Source organism: Myxine glutinosa, chromosome 3 (assembly GCF_964187855.1).
Source record: "Myxine glutinosa chromosome 3, kmMyxGlut1.1, whole genome shotgun sequence".
Classification (NCBI taxonomy): domain Eukaryota; kingdom Metazoa; phylum Chordata; class Myxini; order Myxiniformes; family Myxinidae; genus Myxine; species Myxine glutinosa.
The window spans coordinates 55,580,040-55,603,451 of NC_136263.1; the positions used below are offsets into that span (position 1 = coordinate 55,580,040).

General features: G+C 42.7%; 1 protein-coding gene across 5 annotated transcripts in view; it reads right to left on the reverse strand.

Moving 5' to 3' along the window:
- The window catches only part of SHPRH (SNF2 histone linker PHD RING helicase), a 143,880-nt gene that overhangs the window by 4,862 nt on the left and 115,606 nt on the right, over positions 1–23,412 (reverse strand). For 4 of the 5 annotated variants that reach the window (XM_068110817.2, XM_068110818.2, XM_068110821.2 and 1 more), the window contains 4 exons: positions 16,473–16,565; positions 15,678–15,764; positions 15,363–15,541; positions 175–255 (listed from right to left, as the gene is read on the reverse strand). In XM_068110817.2, coding sequence (XP_067966918.2) covers positions 175–255; positions 15,363–15,541; positions 15,678–15,764; positions 16,473–16,565 — 440 coding nt within the window. The remainder of the gene's footprint in view (positions 1–174; positions 256–15,362; positions 15,542–15,677; positions 15,765–16,472; positions 16,566–23,412) is intronic. The other variant, XR_010983740.2, reaches the window with a different exon arrangement.

Below are 23,412 nucleotides of genomic sequence, written 5' to 3' on the forward strand. Positions count from 1 at the left end.
AATAAATAAATAAAAATTCCTGAGGATACATCCATCTTCTGATGAACAGTACCTTTCTATAGATACAAAAATAAAGTGAAAACAATTGGAAATGAGCAGTTCTATGAAGTTTAAATTTTTTTTTATTTCATGCATGTTTTACTTTAAGGTACTTTGTATCCTGAGAGTTCTCACCTTCGCTCTGACAGCTTGAGAAGAGCAAACATTTTCTCCTCTATCGTTCCACGTACAAGAAATCTGTGCACAAACGTTGGCCTGGAGGGAAGGCATGCATTCAGAGGTTACACATTGCATTGGAAAGGTAGAACAAGGATCAAGTTGTAAGACCTGGAACGTACAACAATCCTGCACATGATCTGAGATAGTTAGGCACATGATCTATCTGATCAACAAAAGAACAGTTGTATTTTACATCATGAACAGCTTGATCTCAAGAAAGCCAGTTCCATCTCGGGAAAAATATCATTTAGAAAATGTTCATATTGGTTTTGTAGCAATTCGTAGCAATGACAAATGGTAAAGCATGTGGTGAGGTGGAAAGAACTGGGAAGTGGCCATGTGCTGTGTGCAGGAAGGGTGTCGGAGTGAACTCCATTCAATGTACAATGTGCGCTGAGTGGTTTCATCAAAAATGCAGTGGTCTGAGAGGGTCATTAACCAGTGTGGCAGCTACATTCAAGTGCAAGGTGTGCACAGAGGGAGCTGCAGATGGAGGAAATGTTGAGTTGGATCTTGGAGACGGTGTGAAGCTGGAAGGTGTGAAAATATTTTGCTACCTAGGAGACATGCTGAATGGAGAAGGTGGATCAGACTCGGCAACGGTTGCTCGAGTGAGATGTGCATGGAAGAAGTTTCGGGAACTGAGTGGCATGCTGATGAGGAGGGGAGTGTCGTTGAAGCTGAAGGGAAAGGTGTATGCTGCATGTGTGAGAAGTGTTATGATTTATGGGAGCGAGACATGGGTAATGAACGTAGAGCAGCAACGAAGGCTGGAAAGGGTGGAAATGCGAATGGTTCGGTGGATGTGTGGAGTATCGTTGAGAGAGAGGAAGACAAATGATGCATTGTGAAAGATGATGGGAATAGAGCCTGTGATGGATGCTGTGAAGAGGAACAGGTTGAGATGGTTTGGTCATGTGTTGAGGAAGGATGAAAGTGACTGGTTGAGAAGTGATGGAAATGAATGTAGAAGGAAGTAGAGGACGGGGAAGACCGAGAAAGGCTTGACTAAAGGTGGTGGAAGAAGAAATGCGGGCAAAATGGAGAAGATCGTCATGGGTCCCGCAAGGCTAACCCCCGCTCTAGCAGGGAAAATGGCCTTAAAATGCCTGTTGTTGTTTGTTGTTGTGGTTTCGTAGCAATTCATTTATTTTATCTGTTGGGCTTAATCTCCTATGTTATGCCCTCACCATTCCCTTAGGGTACATTTATTAATATGTACACAAACATGGGGGAAGTTTGATCCCTCTCGGCCCAACGCTCGTACAAGTACGCATTGGGAGTTGTCTCCACTATTTAATATCACACTGCCAGGGTCTCCTCTACAATTATTAAAGCTTGGGCCAAACAAAGTATTTTTTTTACAATAACAGAGTACTCGCAGAGCCGGATTTAGGTTTACCAGCCACCGGGACATTACAGTAGTAGAACTCCCTCCCTCACCAAACTTGAAACGCAGTGGGGGGCAGGAGGAGAGCCGAACTGCATTAATGTGGAAAGATCTATAAACATTTCGCTCCAACACTTTTTAAAGCTGAAGAAGAATCAATAAGTAAAAAAGAACAACAGGATCAGGGTTTTGAGTGGGACGAGAATTTTGTCTTGGAGGCAAGACAGGTATATTTTCTGCACCTAGGCCGAGTGCTTTAGCAACGCTATTGTCAACACTGACAGTTAAACCGGTTAGATCCACTGGTGTCATTGCTGCATCATGTTGCAGTAATGTAAACCCGAAATTGGATAACTTAGGTATTTTCACTTGCTTGCTTATCTTTTTGTTTCTGCCGCTTAGCTGCACCACTCTGCATCTTCCGGAACGTCATCGCCGCTTCCGGATTGAATGAGTGATTATTCAGAGAGAGATGCCTGGTTTTTCCAGGAAAGAGGGAGGAAATCAATTTTTCTAAATGTATAAATACTCGTAATAAGGAACTCATAATCATCATCAAAAGATACGACATTCATCTTACTTTATAAAACAATTCTGCATAGTTCGTGGTTGTGTGGTTTTGTCATTTTGACGTGATGATGCCGATCCTCCCATAAAAGGTCATGCGACTCATGTGGTATGGTATGTCACTAGATTGTTCGGAATTAGTTTGTGTTTTAAATTAAACCTTTGGGTTATTTGTTGTAGATCTTGAATTTGTGTCCCATCTTTGCTAACTTTGAGACAAAAATATATAATAGCAGCTTTAAAAATAAATGTGTCGTATGTTTTTTGTGGGCCCCCTGGAGTTTGGGCCATGGACAAATGTCCCGTTGGTCCTCAACCGAAATCCAGCCTTGAGTACTAGGTATGTTTGGAAATATATATTTAAAAATAATCTTGCATAAAAAATATTAACGAACCAAAACCTTTCATTGATCAAGATATGGATATAGTTTAACGTTGCATGTATATTCCAGGAATGTTAAAGCTGTATCAAATATCAATAAACACGTAAAACACGTGGAGTGTCCAATAAGCACACAGACACACGTGTATTGATAACCTCCCTCCATACACCCACCAACACTGACCTCTACACAATACAGAGGTTTCCACTCCAATCGATGAGGAAAAATAGTTGGTTAATGAGGAAAGTCAATTTTCAAAAGGGAAAAGAAGGAGAGGAGGTGTTTCCAAGAGGGGAAAAAGGGAAATTATGTTGGGAAGAAGGGAATTAGATCCTGCACTCTATTTTGCACCTGAGCAGGTGGAGAAGGTTCTTTCAACCCTCAACTCTGACTCTGCAACTGGACTGGACGGCATCAGCTCACGCGTCCTAAAAACCTCCTCTTCTGCTCTTGCACATCCTCTCTCTCTCTGCTCTTTTCACCCTGTAATTTGTGCTAGGTCATCGTCCATCTGCTTGGCACCCCCCCCCCCCTCCTCCTCCCAGGTTTCTTCAGTGCTCACAAGGTCCACCATCAACCCCCTTTCTAGTGAAACGACCTAAATCCAGGATCACTGCTCACCTCCACTCATCTGTTCCTCTTTTTTCCCACCTGTGGAATCAACTGCCACATCTTCTTTAATGTCATTCTTCCCTACAGGTCTTCAAGACAGCTGTTTACCATCTCAGATCGTCCCCAATCCTAAACAATGATATTTTCTACCCTCGTTAACCCCACCAAAATTACTCCTCCTTCCAATTTTAGTTTTCACTCCCTGGAGTTTCGTTCTGTATCCATCTTGTCCACCCGATGCATGCGTGTTTTAGGTCCTGTTTTTGTCTGTTACATCCTTATCCATTCAGTGTACTAGCTCTTCCACGAGCCTCGACTATGTATACAAAAAAAGGCATGGAAGTAACAGGAGGGAAGGAAAGCGGCTGCATGGGGCATATAGTCGTGTCAATTAGGGTAAGTCAAACAATGTCTCAATGGGTAGTTTACCACATGACCAATAAAGGCTTCCATCGGACGAGGTGAGAGTGTTAAAGCAACGTAGCGAATAGCAATGGCACACTACCACTTCATGAGGAGTTTGTTTTAAGCCGATTAATGTTTTACTTTTCACTTACATTTTTAAATTTGTGCAAATAGGCCTTAGGCGTGTCGATTATCTTTTGTATTTTTCAATCTTATTACCCCAGTATCTTGTTGCTTCATGCCTGCAGCATTTTATTTCCTCATACCAAACTTTATATATGTGTGTATGTATATCTATCTACAGTATATAATAAAAGGCAATGTCTGTTTGTGGTGTCGTTAGGTATACAAATCCGTATGCGCCTACTTCGAGGTCTTAATGGTGCACAACTAGGGGTAGTTTTATATGGGGAATCCAATGGCAGTCTTTAAAATTACTGAAATCGCACCCCCCGAGCTCGAACTCAAAACCCCCCTCCCCCAAAAGACGGGACCACGAAATATTTGACCTTTCCAGAAGGGTCAAATTTTTAAAACCTTTTTCTATTGGACAATTTAAATAGTCTCCGCCTCCATAAGGTCTCCGCCCCTCCTAATAATTCTATATAAGCCGTGGCGTTACTTCAACATTCATTTTAATAGCGAACGTTTTCGCCACGTTTCTTGACCATTATTATTAATCCTATTTCTCTGATTTATTCCTATTTCTGCTCGAACTTCTGCTCAAACTCAAAAAAAAAAAAAACCCAAAAAGACGGGACCACGAAATATTTGACCTTTTTAGAAGGGTCAATTTTTTTTACCCTTTTTCTATTGGACAATTTAAATAGTCTCTGCCTCCCTAAGGTCTCCGCCTCTCCTAATAATCCTATATAAGCCATGGCGTTACTTCAATATTCATTTTAATAGCGAACGTTTTCGCCACGTTTCTTCATTATTATTATTATTATTCCTATTTCTCCGATTTATTCCTATTTTTTTTAATTCTGATTTATTCCTACCTTCGAATCTCCGATTTATTCCTATTTTATAAGTAAAGCGAACGTTTTCCATAAAAAACGAGCGTTTTCCCCACCTCTTCCCATTATCAAACGAAAAGCGACAGTTTTCCCTACTACGATGCCACCCAAAAAGCAGCCAAATTTCGGAAAGTCGCCTGCAGCCCTCCATATGCAGACACGAAGAGAAGCACAGACAGATGCGGGACATCAGCAGGAACTTCAAACCCTGGCACGCAGGCGATCAGCTCTTATAGACCAAGAGACACTCGAGGAAAGACAGTCACGACTCCAAGAAAACGCTGCCGGACGAAGAGCTGAAAGGCAACAGGAAGCATTAGAACAGAGGCAGTCTCGCCTCCAAGAACAGGTCTTCCGACAGTCAACTCGACGACAGGAGGAAACTCCAGATGAACGCCAGACAAGGCGTCAAAGAGAAAGGACAAGTCATGCTGAGGTAAGATCTCGACCATTCACTGCGCAACAGTGGTACCAAGGTGCTTTCAAGTTTCAACTATGATCTAAGCCATGATTATGCATCACACGAATTAGTGACCATTGGTTCCATGTCTAAGATTTGTGGCAAGTGTAGCGCCAAAAAGTGGGATAAAGAAACACCAGGCATGTGTTGCACTAATGGCAAAGTTCAGCTGACTATGCTGAGAATGCTTCCTGAACCACCTGAGCCACTTAAGGATCTTCTTCTTGGCACCACTCCAGAGTCCAAACATTTCCTTCAGAATATTCGGAAATAAAATTGTGCCTTTCAAATGACGTCATTCGGCACCAATGTCATCACAGGGGGAGGATTCATGCCAACATTCAAAGTTCAGGGACAGATTTACCACAGGATAGGATCCCTCCAGCCTCTAACAAATGAACAACCTCGGTAATTGCAGATATACTTTGTTGGAGATCTTCAAAAACAGGCCCAGAGTAGATACAACAGCAACCAGGGTACAAGATTTGATTTAATTTTGAAGCTGCAAGAAATGCTTCATTCAAGTAACAGCTATGTCGAAAGTTTTAAATATGCCCTTGAGAATGCTCCTACCCTGGAATTTCAGATCATCATTGATGCTGACAAAAGACCATCCAGTGAGCATGCACGCCGATTCAATGCTCCAGAACGTAATGAGGTGGCTGTCATTATGACTGGCCAAGAATATGGCAAAGAGACATTGTCCTCAAATGTGACAACAACCTTAACTTCATCAGTGAAACCCACAGGTCTTACGATGCCCTCCAGTATCCTTTGCTCTTCGTGAATGGAGAAGATGGCTACCACTTTAATATTCCACAGGCTGGTACAAACTCAACAAAAACTGTCTCTTGCATGGACTTCTATGCTCATCGCTTTATGGTTCGTGGCAATTCCTTTAACCAACTTCATCGAAGTCAGAACCTCTCCCATCAATTCGCTGTGGACATGTATGCAAAGATTGAAGCAGAGAGGTTGCGTTGCATCAGGATCCACCAAAAAGAATTAAGATCCGACTCCAACATACACTTGCAAGACGGAATGAACAATGATGTGGCTGGAGGAGAGCTTGGCCAACTCTGCATCCTGCCATCAAGCTTTACAGGCAGCCCCAGATACATGCATGAAAGAACTCAAGATGCAATGACATATGTCCACATTTATGGGCGACCTGATCTCTTTATCACATTTACTTGCAATCCAACATGGAAAGAAACCCAGGATAAGGCCCCAATGGGAGGAGTCACTGTTCTACTGTCAGGTGACTTTCGGCAGACATTGCCTGTAATTCCCAGGGGAACCAGAGCTGATGAAATCCGTGCTTGCCTGAAGTCATCATTCTTGTGGCACCATGTCAAGACCATGACCCTGTCAACAAACATGAGAGCACGTCTTTTTGGTGATCAGCTTTCTGCTCAGTTTGGTCAGAATCTGCTACAGCTTGGAGAAGGGCGAGTAACTGTACTTGCTGATGGGACCATAAATCCAGCTGCGATCAGCACTGTGGTCATTTCAGTCAACAATTTGATAGGAAAGGTGTTCCCAAACTTACAGCACCATTATCAAAATCACAAATGGTTGTGCGAGAGGGCAATTCTGGCACCAAAAAACACCACAGTCAATGCAGTAAACGAGCAACTCTTGCAAGCAATACCTGGAGACTCACGTACATACAAATCTGTTGACACTGTTGTTGATCAATCTGAAGTTGTAAATTACCCCACTAAATTTCTTAATTCGCTAGAACCACCTGGCCTGCCTCCTCATCGGCTTGAACTTAAAGTAGGAACACCAATAATGCTGCTACGCAATTTGGATCAGCCTCAACTGTGCAATGGCACAAGACTTGTGGTCAAGAAATTAATGCCCCATGTTATTGAGGCCACTATTCTCACTGGTAGTGGAAAAGGTGAGGACGTCTTCATTCCTCGCATCCTCTTACCATCTGACCTACCCTTCCAGTTCAAGAGACTTCAGTTTCCTGTCAGGGTCAGTTTCGCCATGTCTATCAACAAATCCCAAAGGCAAACATTAACAGTGGCAGGATTGCATCTGGACGAGTCTTGCTTTTCTCATGGTCAGCTATATGTAGGCTGTTCCAAAATTGGAAGTCCCTGCAATCTTTTTATTTACACTCCAACTGCAACGACTCACAACATCGTCTACACTGAAGTGCTGAAGTGAAATTGCCCGTCATAAGTGGGGCTAAATTATCCAAAATGTCCTCTAGATATATAGGTCAATTGCGAAATAAGCTATGACTAATAAGCAGTTGCGGACCATCAGCGGTGGTGCTATTAGAGTGTGGCTGGACTGCGAGTCTGGCAAGCTCTTAGTTCTATAAAAAGGCCACAATACTCGATGATGGTATCGTGTCAAGGTGGGTGCACCCCGCCATAAAAGTGCCAAATGCCTACAGGAGTAAACCTGGAATAAAAAATCCGAGTGGCTGTTGGGAACCCACTCATAACCCAAATTCCCATGAAACCTCCCGAGCAAAGCCGGATACTTCTGCTAGTATATATATATATATATATATACAGACTTGGCATTTAATATGGAATATTTTTTTTGTGGGGGTGAACTTACTTTTCAAGATGACTTAGAACCAAAAGTTCATTGGAATTATGTTGAAATTATTCTAGATTTTGTTAATGTGACCTTTAAAAGAAACAAAAATCACATTTGACATTTCGAAGCAAATAAATTGATCCTTGAAAGTGATGGAAGCTGATATCGAACTCAATTCATGGACAGTACTGTGTTAAACTTCTGTACGTTTTCCAGAAGTATCTCTTTATTTTGCACATTAGCCAAAAATTTTTTTAACAAAAACAAAAGTTAAATTACGACTGGGATTACGGACAGTAAAATTACAGTTCAGTACTTCGTGTAACCCCCACGAGCAGTCAGGAGAGCACGTACACGTCGAGGCATGCTGTTCACGAGATTTGCCAAGGTTTGGACAGGAATCGCTTGCCATGCAGTGACAATAGTCTGCTGCAATTCACGCACCGAGGTCGGCTGCTGGTCCATGTTGTCGATTTGACGCGTTAATTCAGCCCACAAGTTCTCTATCGGATTCATATCCGGGGACATGGCAGGCCGCTCCATATGCTCTACACCACGGTCAGCAAGAAAGTGTTGGATCATGCGAGCACGATGAGGCCGTGCATTGTCATCTTGGAAGACAAAGTTTCCTCGAAAGGCTGCACGAGCAAATGGAAGCAATGTTTCTTCCAGAATGGCCCTGTACTTGAACTGGTTCAGGTTTCCATTCAGAACAACCAGGTCAGTTTTGCCCCCTGCATGAAAAGCAGCCCAAACGGTCACCCCACCACCTCCAGCTTGGACTCTTGGCACTATACAATCTTTGTTGTCGGCTTAATGCACTTGTCTGCGCACTCGGACATGGCCATCTTGACGATAGACCAGAAATGAAGACTCGTCACTGAAGATCACGTGATTCCAGTGTCATGGCTGCCATTGACGGTGCTCTCTGGCCCACTGCAATCGGCGCTGGTGGTGTTGTCTCGTCAGGCGTGGTTTCTCAGGGGATGCCTGGCACGATAGCCTGCTTGAACCAGTCGTTGGTTGACCAGCCTTCTGGATACAGGCACATTTGTCAGTTGCTGCCACTCAGCCCTAATCCGATTAGCTGACTTGGTACGGCCATTGCAGACTAACCGGTGCAGCTGGCGATCATCCCTCCTTGTGGTTCTGCGGGGATGTCCTGGCCTCGATATTGGAGTAGGGACACCCCTCTGAGCATTTCCTTTTGGGATCTTTGACACCTGACCTTGAGTGATGCCATACTGCCGAGCAATAGCACGCTGTTTCATGCCGGAATTTCGTAAAGCCACCACTCCATGACAAACAGCATTTTCGAGTGGACGGACCATCTCCAGAGGAAGCGGCAATAACTTTTATTGATGTGCAGCAGTTGTTTTCCACTAATACAGAACGCAACAACCCTTATATACCCAATTGTGAAGCCAATCATCAAATGTACCTGTCCGTACATTTTGTCATGCCACCTGTGATATAATCCTGTTATTGACTTCTTGCTGCGACAGACAATCAGTGACATGGTTCTTTTAACAAAGAAATCACCGAAGCGTAAAAGAAACTCACCAGATTGAAATACTGAGTTCAGAAAAGAAACCCAAGTCGAGAAAAAAAAAAATATTCCATATTAAATGCCAAGTCTGTGTATATATATATTAGGGTGCATCAAACGCCCTTAGGTTCTTGGATTTTAATGTCTATTCTCTCAAATGTTACACTTGTTGGTAGAAGTATGTATGCAAAAAATAAATGAAATCAGAGGTGGTCCTGGGTGGCCACCGGCCACTTTTATATATTTAGGGCCATTTTCGGGGCCGCACTATGTAAAAATGTTTGATTTTGTTATTTTACACCCAAACCTAGTCATGTTTGGTATCAAATTGAAGGTCTTGATGAGAGGAATACAAATATAACAATTTTATGCAAAAAACGATGGTTTGATAATTAGTTTGTATTTTTACATGAATGAAATCGGAGGTCTAATCGTGGGTCCCATACTAGTAGTCTAATAATATCCTTTATTTTCTTTCAGATGGCAGATAAGAAGACCAGATTAGCAAGTGCCATTTTTGGTCTTGGCAATGCTTTTACAGAAGCAGATGGTACATTGACAGGAGTCCGCCTCCCAACTTGCCGGCAGGTTCTTCGATGCGTGATGTGGTACATCCAGAAAGAAATATGTGAAGGCAAACAAACTCAGCCACTGAAATGGAAATCTGCCAGCATCGTCCTTATCCAGCTGAAAAAATTCTACACTAAAGCAAATATTCCTATGCTTTCAGACCATCAATGCTGCAAACTAATACTTGACCTTCTTAATGACAATAACAAATTGCGTCAAATACCTGTTTCTCGCCGAGAATCTCCAAGCACTTTGGCTAAGTTGCAAACCATGAATGAACGTCTTGATAAGACCTTTGGTGTATGGACAAAAGATGCAATGACAAACATTAAGAATGAGGAAGATAGAGTATTTTTAGAGTCAATGAAATCTGACAGAGTAGCCTCATTTGGTGGTGTTGACAAGAAGAAAGTTGATAAAGATCATAGAAAAGAAAAACGCCTCTTAGCGGAAGCTTCAAGACGAGAACGTCATGAATCATCCAGTGTACAAGAGATGACAATTAGTTCTGTATGCTCTGATGATAGTGACTCTGCAGATAGCTTGGAAGAAACTGAAGAAGAGGCGATTCCAGAGTTTCAAAGGAAGCGTAGTCACCACAGATCAACATATGCAGGTACATCTGCCTTTATTCCTCATGATATTCTGAAAAGACATTCAGTTGTGTCTGTTGCTACTCGACTAAACATAACTCCTGTTCAACAGGTTGCACTCACCAAAGCTGTAATTCAAGAGGCAGGAGGTGATCCACGTCGTGTGGCCAAGTCGTACTCAACTGCTGATAAGGCTCGACGATCAATAACAAGTGCTATCGCCAAAGATATTCAAGAAAATTGGATCGCCCCAACAGCTGCAACACTTCACTGGGATGGCAAGCAGATACCAACGCTCACAAACAAGAATGTCAAGGAAGAAAGATTGCCAGTGTTGGTTGGGAATGCCACTGATGTAAAGCTACTGGGGGTGGCTAGATATCCTCCTGGAAGTGATAGGTCATCAGGTGACATCATTGCCGAGCACACTTACACGTATCTACATTCATGGAAGTGCAAACAATCAGTTGTCAACTTATGTTTTGACACAACAGCATCAAACACTGGACACGTTACAGCTGCCTGTGTTACCATTCAATCAAAACTGGACCGTGCTCTTCTGTGGTGTGCATGTCGCCATCATGTTGGAGAGGTAATCCTGGATCATGTGTTTGACGTTCTCAAAATTGAGGCATCAAAGTCTCCAGAAGTATCTTTGTTCCAAAAATTCCAGAAGAATTGGGAACGCATATCGCATGCAAAGAATGAAAGTTTAACCAAAATTGACATTTCCATGTACAATGACTATGCACAACAGCTGCTTTTATCCTGCAAAAACAAGGTTTTAAGCACAATCCGCACAAGCGCTTCATACTGTAGGGAAGACTACAAGGAAATGGCACAACTCTGCCAGGTAGTCCTCGATGATGATGTCACAAAACAAGGAACACTCCACAGACCAGGGGCCATGCATAAAGCAAGGTGGATGTCAAAGATTCTTTATTCCATCAAAATATGCCTACTTGAAGAGCAAATTTCTCTACTACCTCGAGGAACTGTAACAACACAACATCAACAGAAAAAACTGAAGGAGTTTGTTGTTTTTGTTGTTTATATTTATTGTGATTGGTGGCTCATATGTCAGTCTGCTTCAAATGCCCCATGGTTTGATTTGTGCTTTTACAAGACTCTGCTCAACTATAAAGCTGTCAACTCAACCATTTCAGTCAGCGCTGTGAAAGCCTTTGATAGACATTTGTGGTATTTAACCCCAGAACTGGTTGTTTTGGCACTGTTCAGCAATGCAATTCCTCAAAAGGATCGTCGTGCCCTTGCAGATGTGTTACTGGCCATACAACCAGATGAAATGCCAAGCACTCCAAAACACCGCTACGGTTCTGGATATGGCAAACCGTCATTTCCAAAAATTACAGAAGCGACAACCCTGGCTGATCTTGTGAACGAGGACTCGTGGTTTACAGTAAACCTTCTTCACCTAGATATGACCTTCCTAACAGAGGATGTTGACACTTGGCAGAACAATGAGCACTTCAAGGCAGCCAAGTCCATTGTGGATGGGCTTAATGTTGTGAATGACCCTGCGGAGAGAGCAGTAAAGCTCGCAACTGATTTTGTCTCAACTGCAAGAAGAGAAGACCACTTCCAAAATCTTCTTCAAGTGGTTGAATGTGACCGCAAAGCGAGGCCAAATTTGCGGAAACGAGCAAAGTTGGAGTAGTGACATTGGCGTTGTGCTTAATACATTTTCAAACTTTTAATCAATGAAAGTACAATACTACAACACTGTACTACAACTTTGTAATATGAAGAACGATTTTGGTTAATTTTACATTGACATGTAAGGTTGTTTTAACTGTTTGATATTAGGCATTTAGTAAAAGTAGGACTTTACTTTTGTATATAGGTATAATGGTTAATTTTACATTATCTTGTAGTTAATTTTACATTATCTTGTAAAGTAGTTTAGCTGTGGCCCTAAATGGCCCTAAATATATAAAAGTGGCCGGTGGCCACCCAGGACCACCTCTGATTTCATCTATTTTTTGCATACATACTTCTACCAACAAGTGTAACATTTGAGGGAATAGACATTAAAATACAACAACTTTTTGAAAATCATGGGGCGTTTGATGCACCCTAATATATATATATATATATGTCTGTGTATATATATATATATATATATATATATATATATATATATATATATATATATATATATATATATATATATATATATACATACATATATATATATAACAAAGACTCACCCACATCTCTCACATGTGAATGAAGGGAATAACCAATCAGCTGTCACCTAATCAATTACCCCAGGTAGCTAGGATTATATAAACAAATTGACTCCTCCCATGCTCTTGTAGCCAAAGACGGCTGCATAACTGCCACCATGAAGGCTACACAAGGTAAGCCTTTTGGCTGTTTCAAAGCCTATCCAGAGTCCTTCCACAGCGGTAACGACATTTACACATAGTACATACGAGAGAAACCTAAGGCTTACTTCGTCCTTTGCAAACGAGCAAATTACTTCAAAATGGGAATTTTAATGGGAAACCAACCCTCACAACAATTAGAAACCAGAAAAGCACTCAGTAACATACATTGCATTCAAAAGTATTCAGACCCCTTCACTTTCTTCACATTTTGTTATGTTGCAGCCTTATGCTGAAATCGTTTAAATTCATTTTTTCCCTCATCAATCTACACTCAATACCCCATAATGACAAAGAGAAAACATGATTTTAGAAAGTTTTGCAAATTTATTCAAAATAAAAAACTGAAATATCACATTTACATAAGTATTCAGACCCTTTGCTATGACTCTTGAAATTTATCTCAGGTGCCTCCCATTTCTCTTGATCATCTTTGAGATGTTTCTACACCTTGATTGGAGTCCACCTCTGGTAAATTCAATTGATTGGACATGATTTGGAAAGGCACACACATGTCGAAACAAGGTCTCACACCTCACAGCTGACATTGCTATCAGAGCAAAAACCAAGCCATGAGGTCGAAGGAACTGCCTGCAGAGCTCAGACAGGATTGTGTCGAGGCACAGATCTGGGGAAGCCTACAACATTTCTGCTGCATTGAAGGTTCCCAAGAGCACAGTGGCCTCCATAATTCTTAAATGGAAGAAGTTTGGAACAACCAGGACTCTTCCTAGAGCTGGCCGCCTGGCAAACTGAGCAATCGGGGGAAAAGGGCCTTGGTAAGAAAGGTGACCAAGAACCCGATGGTCACTCTGGCTGAGCTCCAGAGATCCTGTGTGGAGATGGGAGAAACTTCCAGAAGGACAACCATCACTGCAACACTCCACCAATCTGGGCTTTATGGCAGAGTGGCCAGACTTTTCTTTTTAATAAATTTGCAAAACTTTCTAAAATCCTGTTTTCTCTTTGTCATTATGGGGTATTGAGTGTAGATTGATGAGGGAAAAAATGAATTTAAACGATTTCAGGACAAGGCTGCAACATGACAAAATGTGAAAAAAGTGAAGGGGTCTGAATACTTTCTGAATGCACTGTACCTCTGACAGGCTGAACAGTTTACGTTTTGTATTCCACTGATCGGCCAGATCTGGATGCGGACATGAACCAAAATCTAATGGGCTTTTTCTTGTCACCTAACCAACTCCTCCACCTAGTTTTGTCATAATGCATCTCCAACTTTTTGAAATATCATGCTGTATATCGTTTTTGGCCACATCTTTCAATGGTGAAGAATGACTTTTGTAAAATGAAACAATTCTCGTATCCGGATCCGGATCTAATTCTACACTAAAATCGAATCAATTCATTATTGGCAGATACACCACCTGTCCGCTAAGTTTCATCCGATTCCGTCCATAACTTTTTGAGACATCCTGCTCACAGACAGGTAGACAGGGCTGAAAACATAACCTCTGTCCTCCTTTGTTGGCGGAGGTAATAAAAATGCAAGGAATATACCTATAAAAGGCAAAACAATAGCAATAGCTGGCATTAGTTGATGGACATAAAATATTTCAGTGTCCCACCATGTGAAGAGTAAGCAAGCTATCACTCAAGCACCCTGGATAAATTACAAACTCCTGTCCACTTTCAGGCAAAACAAATCAGGTCTGGTGAGCCAGTTCGTGAAATATTTGGAGAGAAAAAAATGTTCTCCAGTCGATCCAAAAAACGTTCTCCAGTCGATCCAAAAAAACACGATAAAATATATGAAAGAACTAGAACAACACTTCGATGTCACCCGATATGCCTCTGCCAACATCGTTACTTCATTATAATATTTGTACCAAGTTTGACTTAAATCCATTCAGCTGTTCTCAAGTTATCACATTTTTAGCTGACATGACCTTTGGCCTTTGACCTCGTGACCCCAAAATCTAATCAGTTCATCTTCACCTCATTATACATACTTGCACCAAGTTTGTCGAAGATCCCTTCAGCCATTCTCAAGTTACCGCGGTAACGAAAACCTACCACAGACGCAAGGACGGACAACATGAAAACATAATGCTTCCGGCGACTTCGTCGGCATGCACACACAGGATTAGTAGAGATGGCACACATGAGGTACAATAAAAAGGGAGGGAAGAGGGAAGTTGGAAGATGTGAGGCCAAACACAGGTAGACATGTGCATGGAATGCTGTTTCTCAACCACTTCCATTACACCTTGGACTTGCTCTGCAAACCTCTATTAATATTAAACCTGCCACCTCCTCATACATTGCCCCAAAAACATCCAAACTATCTCACACATGTTTCTCTTCCTCTGAGCGATTCTCCTTTGCCACAAGTCTGATCTCATATGCAAATAGAGATAAACTAATAAACAATTTATCAACATTCTTACAAACCAACAACAGCAATGGACCCAAGACTGACCTTAAAATACTCCCACCAGATATGATCTTCCATCCCAACATATGCCCATTTACTACTTCCTATTTCCTCTTCCCGAGCCAGCTCTCGGCACAGTCAGCTAACCTAATCCTGGTGAGATGGAAATCATTGAGACAGAAGTGAAATGAGATCAGATGAGGTACTCGTTATCTCACCGCGTCTGCCCGATCCTGTGCACACGTCCAATGGCCTGCCATTCCTGCGCTGGGCGGGGCGTCGGCTCGACCAGCAGGACGTGTGTCGCTTCAATGAGGTTGAGACCATTAGCACCGGTGTGTAGCGGCAGCAGCAATACATTAATGGTGGGGCTGATGCGGAACTCTCTGAGGCTGTCCTGCACAGGGCATGCAATTGTCATCATCATCTTTACCTTGATTCAATAATTAATTAATTTTCTCTCATTCCTATCATGCACAAAAACCCCCAACAAACGAGATAATTATTTTCACCCAATTGAGCAGAAGCTACACCTGAAAGCGCCTTATGCTGGTGATCTGGGAAAATTGGATGGCGTTGTCCTGCAGAGCCTTTGCAATTATGTCCAAGACGCCTTGCCACTGTCAGAAAAGGGGGAAGTCAGACAACAGGACGACCTTGCAGTGAATGAGTATGACAGAGAAAATGTTAGCAAACACAGACGCGTTTATTTGGTTAGACCTACCAACACAAAAACAATGGTGATACCATGACAGTGGAACTAAGGAAGCCATTTTGTGGCACGATTAGAAGACCCACTTATGTGGAAATGAAACTATGGTAGCAAAGGAACTTCAACCAATGACATTTCAATTGCTGGCTTAAGGCTGATAAGTTTTATTCCTGTATATGACATGAAAATTTATGGAGCTGTGGAGTTCAAGATCATCGAAACATGTTCTCATCACTCATGGTTGCCTTTAACACCCAGCTTGCAAGGCCAGGACAACAGGAAAAAAAACCTAGAACCGCACTCGGTAGAGCACATACGTCCACCAGACAGAACAATTTACGTTTTGTATCCCACCAATAGGCCGGATCTGCTGAGCTGAAGCAAAATCTTATTGCTGTGGCGCAGGTAAAGGCAAAAACATTGATACCGTACATCACCAACAGCTTAAGAAATTAGACAAAGTAACAAAAAAAACAAACTTTGAGAAACACATCATGTGCCTTACTTTACCATTACACACTCTGTTAAGTGACAACACCAAAGGGATCCACCTCCCAAGATGCACTTGAGGCTTTTCCCTGTGGTCAACAGTCAAACTCGAGACACCACAACATACCTTAGAGAAGATTAGAGCCTTAGCATCCGGGTTCTTATCACGAATCTTGAGAAGAACCCTCACGACCGCTTCAACTTTCGTGGAGTGGCTGCCCTGGGAAACAATAATTTTGTGAATCATTACTTTAGTTAGAGTAACAATTATTCATACAAGACAGAGATGATTCAGTCTGTCAATTGACTAATCTTAGCTCTGTGTTTTGACAATCTGAAGAGGTTTTGCTCCATCTGTGCATTAGATAATGAATCCCACTTGGTTGTCACCGACAAATGATGAATGTCTCACAATTTGGTGCAATTCATAGTGTAATTGCATAGCTTAGAATTAGTGGTGCATAACAAGTAAAACTGTAGAACACAGGGGATGTGATGATGGATGTTTGGCCAATAGCATAAATGAATATCTATATTTGTGTCAACCTAATTTAAACCACATGGTGCAGATAACACTGGATGAATCAAACATCAATGAGAGCATGTACCAGAGAAAGAAGCCATGCATCACAAAGTTGTGGGAATAGAGTAGAAGGAACTGTGCTTGAGGACAACAGGTCATGTGACGTACGATGTAGAGTGCTGCATTATTAACGAAAAAGGAAATTGGACTATTTCACCAAATTATTTGGCGATTTAGTCGCATAGAACATAGTCCTGAGGTCAGAATTTTTAAAGAAAGGAAAAATCTGGATCTTTACCAAAAGATGAAATCTTCAAATTCTATCCACTCATCATAACTCTCTCTTCAGCATCTATGGCGATTTCAACTGTCATCATGCCAGCTGGCTGGGTGTGGGTACCTCTCACACCAGTCACAGAACCTCAGCAAAGAACTTCTGTAACTCATTGGGACTGACACAGTCTGTCAATTTCCCGACCCGGATCTCAATCAACGGAGCATCTTCTCTTCTAGACCCGGTTATGACAAACTTCCCTGCAAATGCCTGCTGTTCCTCATCTGCTCCAATCAGTTCATCTAATCATTTGCTTGTTAAAGTGGACATCTCTCTGGCTGTCCTCAAAGAGCCTCCTCAGCGTCGACCAGTCGGGCATTTCACTCAGGCGATTTCAGACTCAGGCAGAGTCTTCAAGCAGCCATCAATCATCTGGACTGGTCTCCCATCTCTACTGCCTCTTACATCAGCTCATTCTGGGAATTCTTCCAAAGTAAATTGCTCTCTCTCTCTCATGCACAGATTTATCCCATCTTGTCTTCAGTTGTCATACCCTTCCTCCCGTCCATGGTACACAGAATCTTGTGGTAAGGTGGTTGCCCTGAAACAACTTGCCTTCGCCTCCTGGAAGACTAATCCAACTGAAGGCAATCTCAGTTCCTTTCACAGAGCTTGGAACAAGTGTGTGTCTACCCTCAGGAGAGCCAGGAAACAATATCTTTCTAATCTCAACACTGAACTCTCAAACCTGTCTCCCTCCTCCAAATCCTGGTGGCGTCTCATCAATTCTGTTTCTGGTGTTTGTTCCCCCCTCCATCCCCTCCTTTACCTCAAACGGCGACACAGCTGACTCCGCACGTGAAAATGCTGATTGCTTTTCCCTCAGCATTTGCTTCAAAATCGTGTCCCAACCCCGCTCTCTTTGTACCCACCTTACCCAGTCGAACCCAGCTGCTCCTGGACTCTTTGTCCTTCCCTCCCAACAAGGTAGAGAGGTTTCTGTCAAACCTCGGCTCCGATTCTGCAACTGGACCAGACGGCATCAGCCCGCAGGTCCTAAAATGCTGCTCTGCTCTTTCACATCCTCTCTCTGTTCTATTCACGCTCTCATTTGCTCAAGATTATCTGCCTCCTACTTGTAAATCAGCCAACATTACCGTTTTACACAAAAAGGTGCAAAAACAGATCCTTTCAACTAGAGACCAATCAGCCTGCTCCCAAAAATCAGCAAGGTCCTGGAATCAATCATCGCTTCTGACATTAAATCCTTCCTCTCCTCCAATGGCTTGATCTCTGATCATCAATGTACGAGTATATTCAGACCAGGCCACTCTACTCTGGACATGCTGCTTCTGTTTTTCAACAATGGATGGAGGTCCTCAATGCCAAACAGGAAATCAGAGCTGTCTCCCTTGACATATCTCGTGCCTTCGATACGGCCTGGCACCCTGCCCTACTCACCAAACTCTCCTCTTATGGTATCCATGGCAATCTCCACTCATGCCTCGTGGACTTCCTCTCCTGTGATAGTCAGTGTGGCTCTCAATGGAATTTTTCTTTTTTTTAATGCATGGGTTAAGGCCCGTAATAGAGCTGACTGACACACACACACACACACACACACACACACACACACACACACACACACACACACACACACACACACACACACACACACACACACACACACACACACACACGCACACACGCACACACGCACGCACGCACGCACACACACACACGCACGCACACGCACACACGCACACACACACACGCACACACACGGATTGAGGGAAGTGTCGTCACTCCCCCATCACTTTCCGAGATACTCTGGATACCAACGACGTCACAACAATGGCGCCGCTTTTCTCACCGTACTCAGTGGGGCATTTCCTCAAGAGGAATTTCCTCCTCCCCATGGATGGCAACTGATGGGGATTGTCCGTGCTCTATCCTTTTTAAGCAAGGAAGCAGCACATACCATGTTTAAAAAACATATGGGAATAGAATCCCCCAAAAAACAGTCAAACAAGGTCGGAACAAATGACATTGAATGACAAGGTAGAAATTACACCACAATACAACACCACAAGCAATGTGATGGCAATCTGTAAAAGGATTGTGGTGTTTTATTGCAACTTTGTCATTCCTTCCGACCTTGTTTGGTTGTTTTTTGGGGGCATTCCTTCCATCCCTTCATGTTTTGTACACCACTCCTTTCCTATTCCATCTCCATGCATTGTATCACGTCATCACTGGGCACCGAAAGGGGCTTAATTAATAGATCAATGATTTAATTATTCAATTAATTACCGAGTTCATTAATTTTCAAAATGTTACAGATTCGGAAGAAACGGTTGTGGTTTAGATACGCTATTAGACAACTGATTAATAAATTAATTATTTTACAATTACTATTTATTTATTTTCATTATTAATCACATTTACTTTCTTTCTCATCTGGGCAATATCTCAGGCACCTTTTGAGCTAGTTAGCTAATATTTGGACATGACAATGACCAAGTGATGTGGCTGCAAAGGGTGTTTTTGATTTATTGATCAATTAACCAATAATTATTTATTGATTAATCAATTGATCGATTAGTTATTTTATTTTTTCCAATTAATTCATTATTACTTAATTTTCAAAAAGTTACAGATTCAGATAAAAAAAAAACTGGTGGTTTAGGTATGCTATTAGCCAATTGATTAAGAAATTAATTATTTTACGGTTATTATTTATTTATTTTATTTATGCAATTAATCAATCAATTATTGTACACCACTCCCTCCCAATTCCATCTCCATGTGCTGCACGGCGGCATTACCGGACACCGAAGGCACCCTGGCAATGTCGTGCGCTGGAGGATATGTTATTTATTTATTTAGTATGGGGCCGGTGGACTTTGAATGTATCTGTACTTGTTTTCTATTTATTTTATTTTTTCAAGTTTTTCCTGACTTGTTCAACTCTATTTTCCTGATATGGATGTCAATGACAACAGTTTGTCAATGTCGCTCGTTTCGTTTAATCTGCCACACATGATGGTTCAAACTCGGATGGGGTTTGAACCACCGACCTCACAGACTCAGAACAGAAGAATTACATGGCAGCGATATACACCTGAACTGGTGCTTGGTTGTCTGTCTGCCTATCTAGGTAGGATGAAATTAAAGAAACACTGCACATGTATTTCTTTTTTAAATGTTGAGTGGGGATTACCTTGTCTTTTGATAATTGAGTACCAGTTCACTGGTAATTCCCTGTTTGTCGTAAAAAGGCGACAAAAAGGGTTGGCGTCAGGAAGGGCATCCGGCCGTAAAACATTGCTTCAAAAAGGGGACCAAAAAAACAACAACAACCACGGTCCCCGAAAAAGGCCAACCCCCGCTTGCGGGGAAAAATGGCCTCTAAAGGTGGTTTAGTGGGGATTACCTTGTCTTAGCAGTACACGGAATGAGAGGGTAAGTACGCAACTTCTGTGACGTCAACTGCACTTATTTTAAACCAACGTGGATCGGCTCTCTACGCTTACCTCACCACATGTCGCCATAGAGTTACGGGCTTGCTTTAACTGAGGATGATGACCTGACTAAACTTGAATTGCTGTGTTGTCATGACTTACACCAATCATAATGCAAACATTTATTTTGTACAAATTTATTTATAATATTGGTGATATTATTTATTTGTAATTGAAAAGGGTCCAAGTGGAGTAAAGCTCTAAATAGTCAAGGGTCCAAGCTGTCTAATCGGTCTGAAGGGTGCAAGGGGTCTAAATGGTGTTAAGGTCCATGGCATCAAAAGAGACTTAAGGGGTGTATTGGTTTAAACTTTAAAGGGTACAAAAGGTTGGAAGGGTGAAGGAATCTAAAGCTGTCTGAAGTATTGAAAGGGTCTTAGAGGTTAAAGTGGTCTTAAGGGTCTTTAATGTCTCCGGGGTCTTTTGGCCTTTCATGGTCTTTGAAGTCTTCGTTTTGGGTGTATATATATATATACACACAAAGGATTTTCCTATCACGCGAATCCGGGTTACACTCCCCCTAAAATAGATTAATTAATTATGTAAAATGATTTTAAAATCACGGGGCAACCCGGGTTTCCACGTGGTGGATCATATGTATGTATGTATGTATGTATGTGTATATATATATATATATATATATTGTTACGGTACGCGGTTAAGGATGTTGTTTGCCGAGCGAAGGCTCCGCGACCGAACAGTTGTTCCCCGACTCACCCGATTCACCCAGACGTTGGCCGTATCGCGCCACAGCTATTCAATCAGGGAAAAGACAAAGACGACGGATGTGAAGAAAAGGAATAAGAAGACGAGAAAAGGGTTGAAAATACTACTAAATTTATTTACTATTTACAGGCTCAAAATAACCAAGGAGAAGGAAAGATAAGAAAATAATATACAGAAGCTTTTAGAGACACAGGGAAAATACTAGCTTATACAGACTTAATTACCTACCCAGGACAGAACAAACAAAGACGACTCACACGGGGAATGATGATAGGAATTGGCTGGAAGGAGAGGATGGCTTGGAGCTGTATTGTGCAGCACGATCGGCGCGTTTAGCAGCCGCCGTTCCTTCGCGGCCCTGCTCAAAACCGCAGTCCAGGCCCCAAGCGGCTGTTGGGTGTTGTTGCTGCTGTGGCCGCCGCTGCTTTTCCAGGATTACAACAGGCTTTGTGCTTTCTGGGATGTCCTCTATGTTCTCTTGGTCCAATCACTCCTCACCACCGACAACTCAACGCAACCAACGCAACCACTGACCACCACAACCACACAACTCAGCTCTGCTTCTTGGACCCTCTCTCTTCTCAACGGCTTGGGCTCCCTTTTGTCTGCCGGTAAAAGCTCATCTCTCAAAGCTTGTCTCAGCTTCTCTTTTGGGAGCGTCGCGCTGCGGATTTTAGCTGCGGTCACGCCTGCTCATTCCCTCCTCTCAGCGCCTCTCTTTCTTCTTCAAAGCTCGACTCCTCGGGGAGCGTCGTGCTGTGGGTTATATAGGCCCCGCCCCTCAACCTTTTGCGAACCTCCCCGATCGCTCTTCCTCCGCCCTCTCTAGCCAAACCCCTGGCTCATGGTTGGTCGAGTGGGGCTGGCTCACTCCTCCCCTCTATGACGAGGTGGAGACACGCCTTTATTCTCCGACCCTGCCTCGTGGTCAATGGCGGTTATTGGAGGGGAGGTAATTGCCAAACGACGAAAAGGGGGAATGGAGGTTTTGGAAATGGGAATGAAGGGAATCTATCTCTTTCACTGGTGCAATGGAGTACTTCAATTAATGGGAGACACAGCCTTACCCTAAAACACAGAATAAGATATAACTATCGAACAGGGGTATTCTATTATTGGCTGACGTGTATGCTTGTGGACTAATTATGGGATGCCCTTTGACCTTTACACAGCTCCGGAGGCAGGGGGCGCAGAATAAACAATAATAATAATAATAAAGCACACAATCAAAAAATATATACAGTCCTCATATCCGCAACACTGCACCCTCCTCCTCTTAGGCACGTCCCGGGCCTACAACTTTTATTTAGTGTGACATGTAGGTGTAGTTCCCTCTACTTTTAACCTGACCCTGAGTGCGACAGTTTTAAAACATAAATAAATGTGTCCCGCTGCTCCATTGCACCCTGCCTAACAGACTTACGCCCACAGTTAACCGAATTGCGGAATTGTCTTCAAACTATACACTGACGGTGGGAAGCATTATTTACAATGACGCTATTTTTATTTACAAAACTAACCCAGGACCTGTGATTGTTCTTTCTGGGGGGGGGAGACAGTCTGCTCTGCATCAATGCACCATTAAAGCACCCACGTCATGATGCGTCTCACAATCCAAAACATTTGCATCATAAAAAATAATCAAAACATGGCATGGTGTGGTACCTGTCACCTCAGGTGAGTGGATGCAGATGGTGCGAGGAGATCCTTCATCCTAACTATCCTCTAAATGATTTTAACACACTTTACACTACCCGGGGTCTTTCCCTGCCAATCCATTGGCCACTTACACGATGGGTTCTAACAACCAATTCCCATTGCCCAAACTGTGGTGCTTCTCAATTTGGGGTCTCACTCCCCCGATTCATCTCCCGGTGCCCTCACACAATTTCTGGGCTGCGACGTGTAGCTCTCCCAGCAGGTCTACCCACCTGCACACCTCCACCACTGCAGTTGCCACCCGAGCTTACCTAGCTCCTCACCCTAACCTAACTAACTGGGGAAAGCCCCTCCTGGCTCT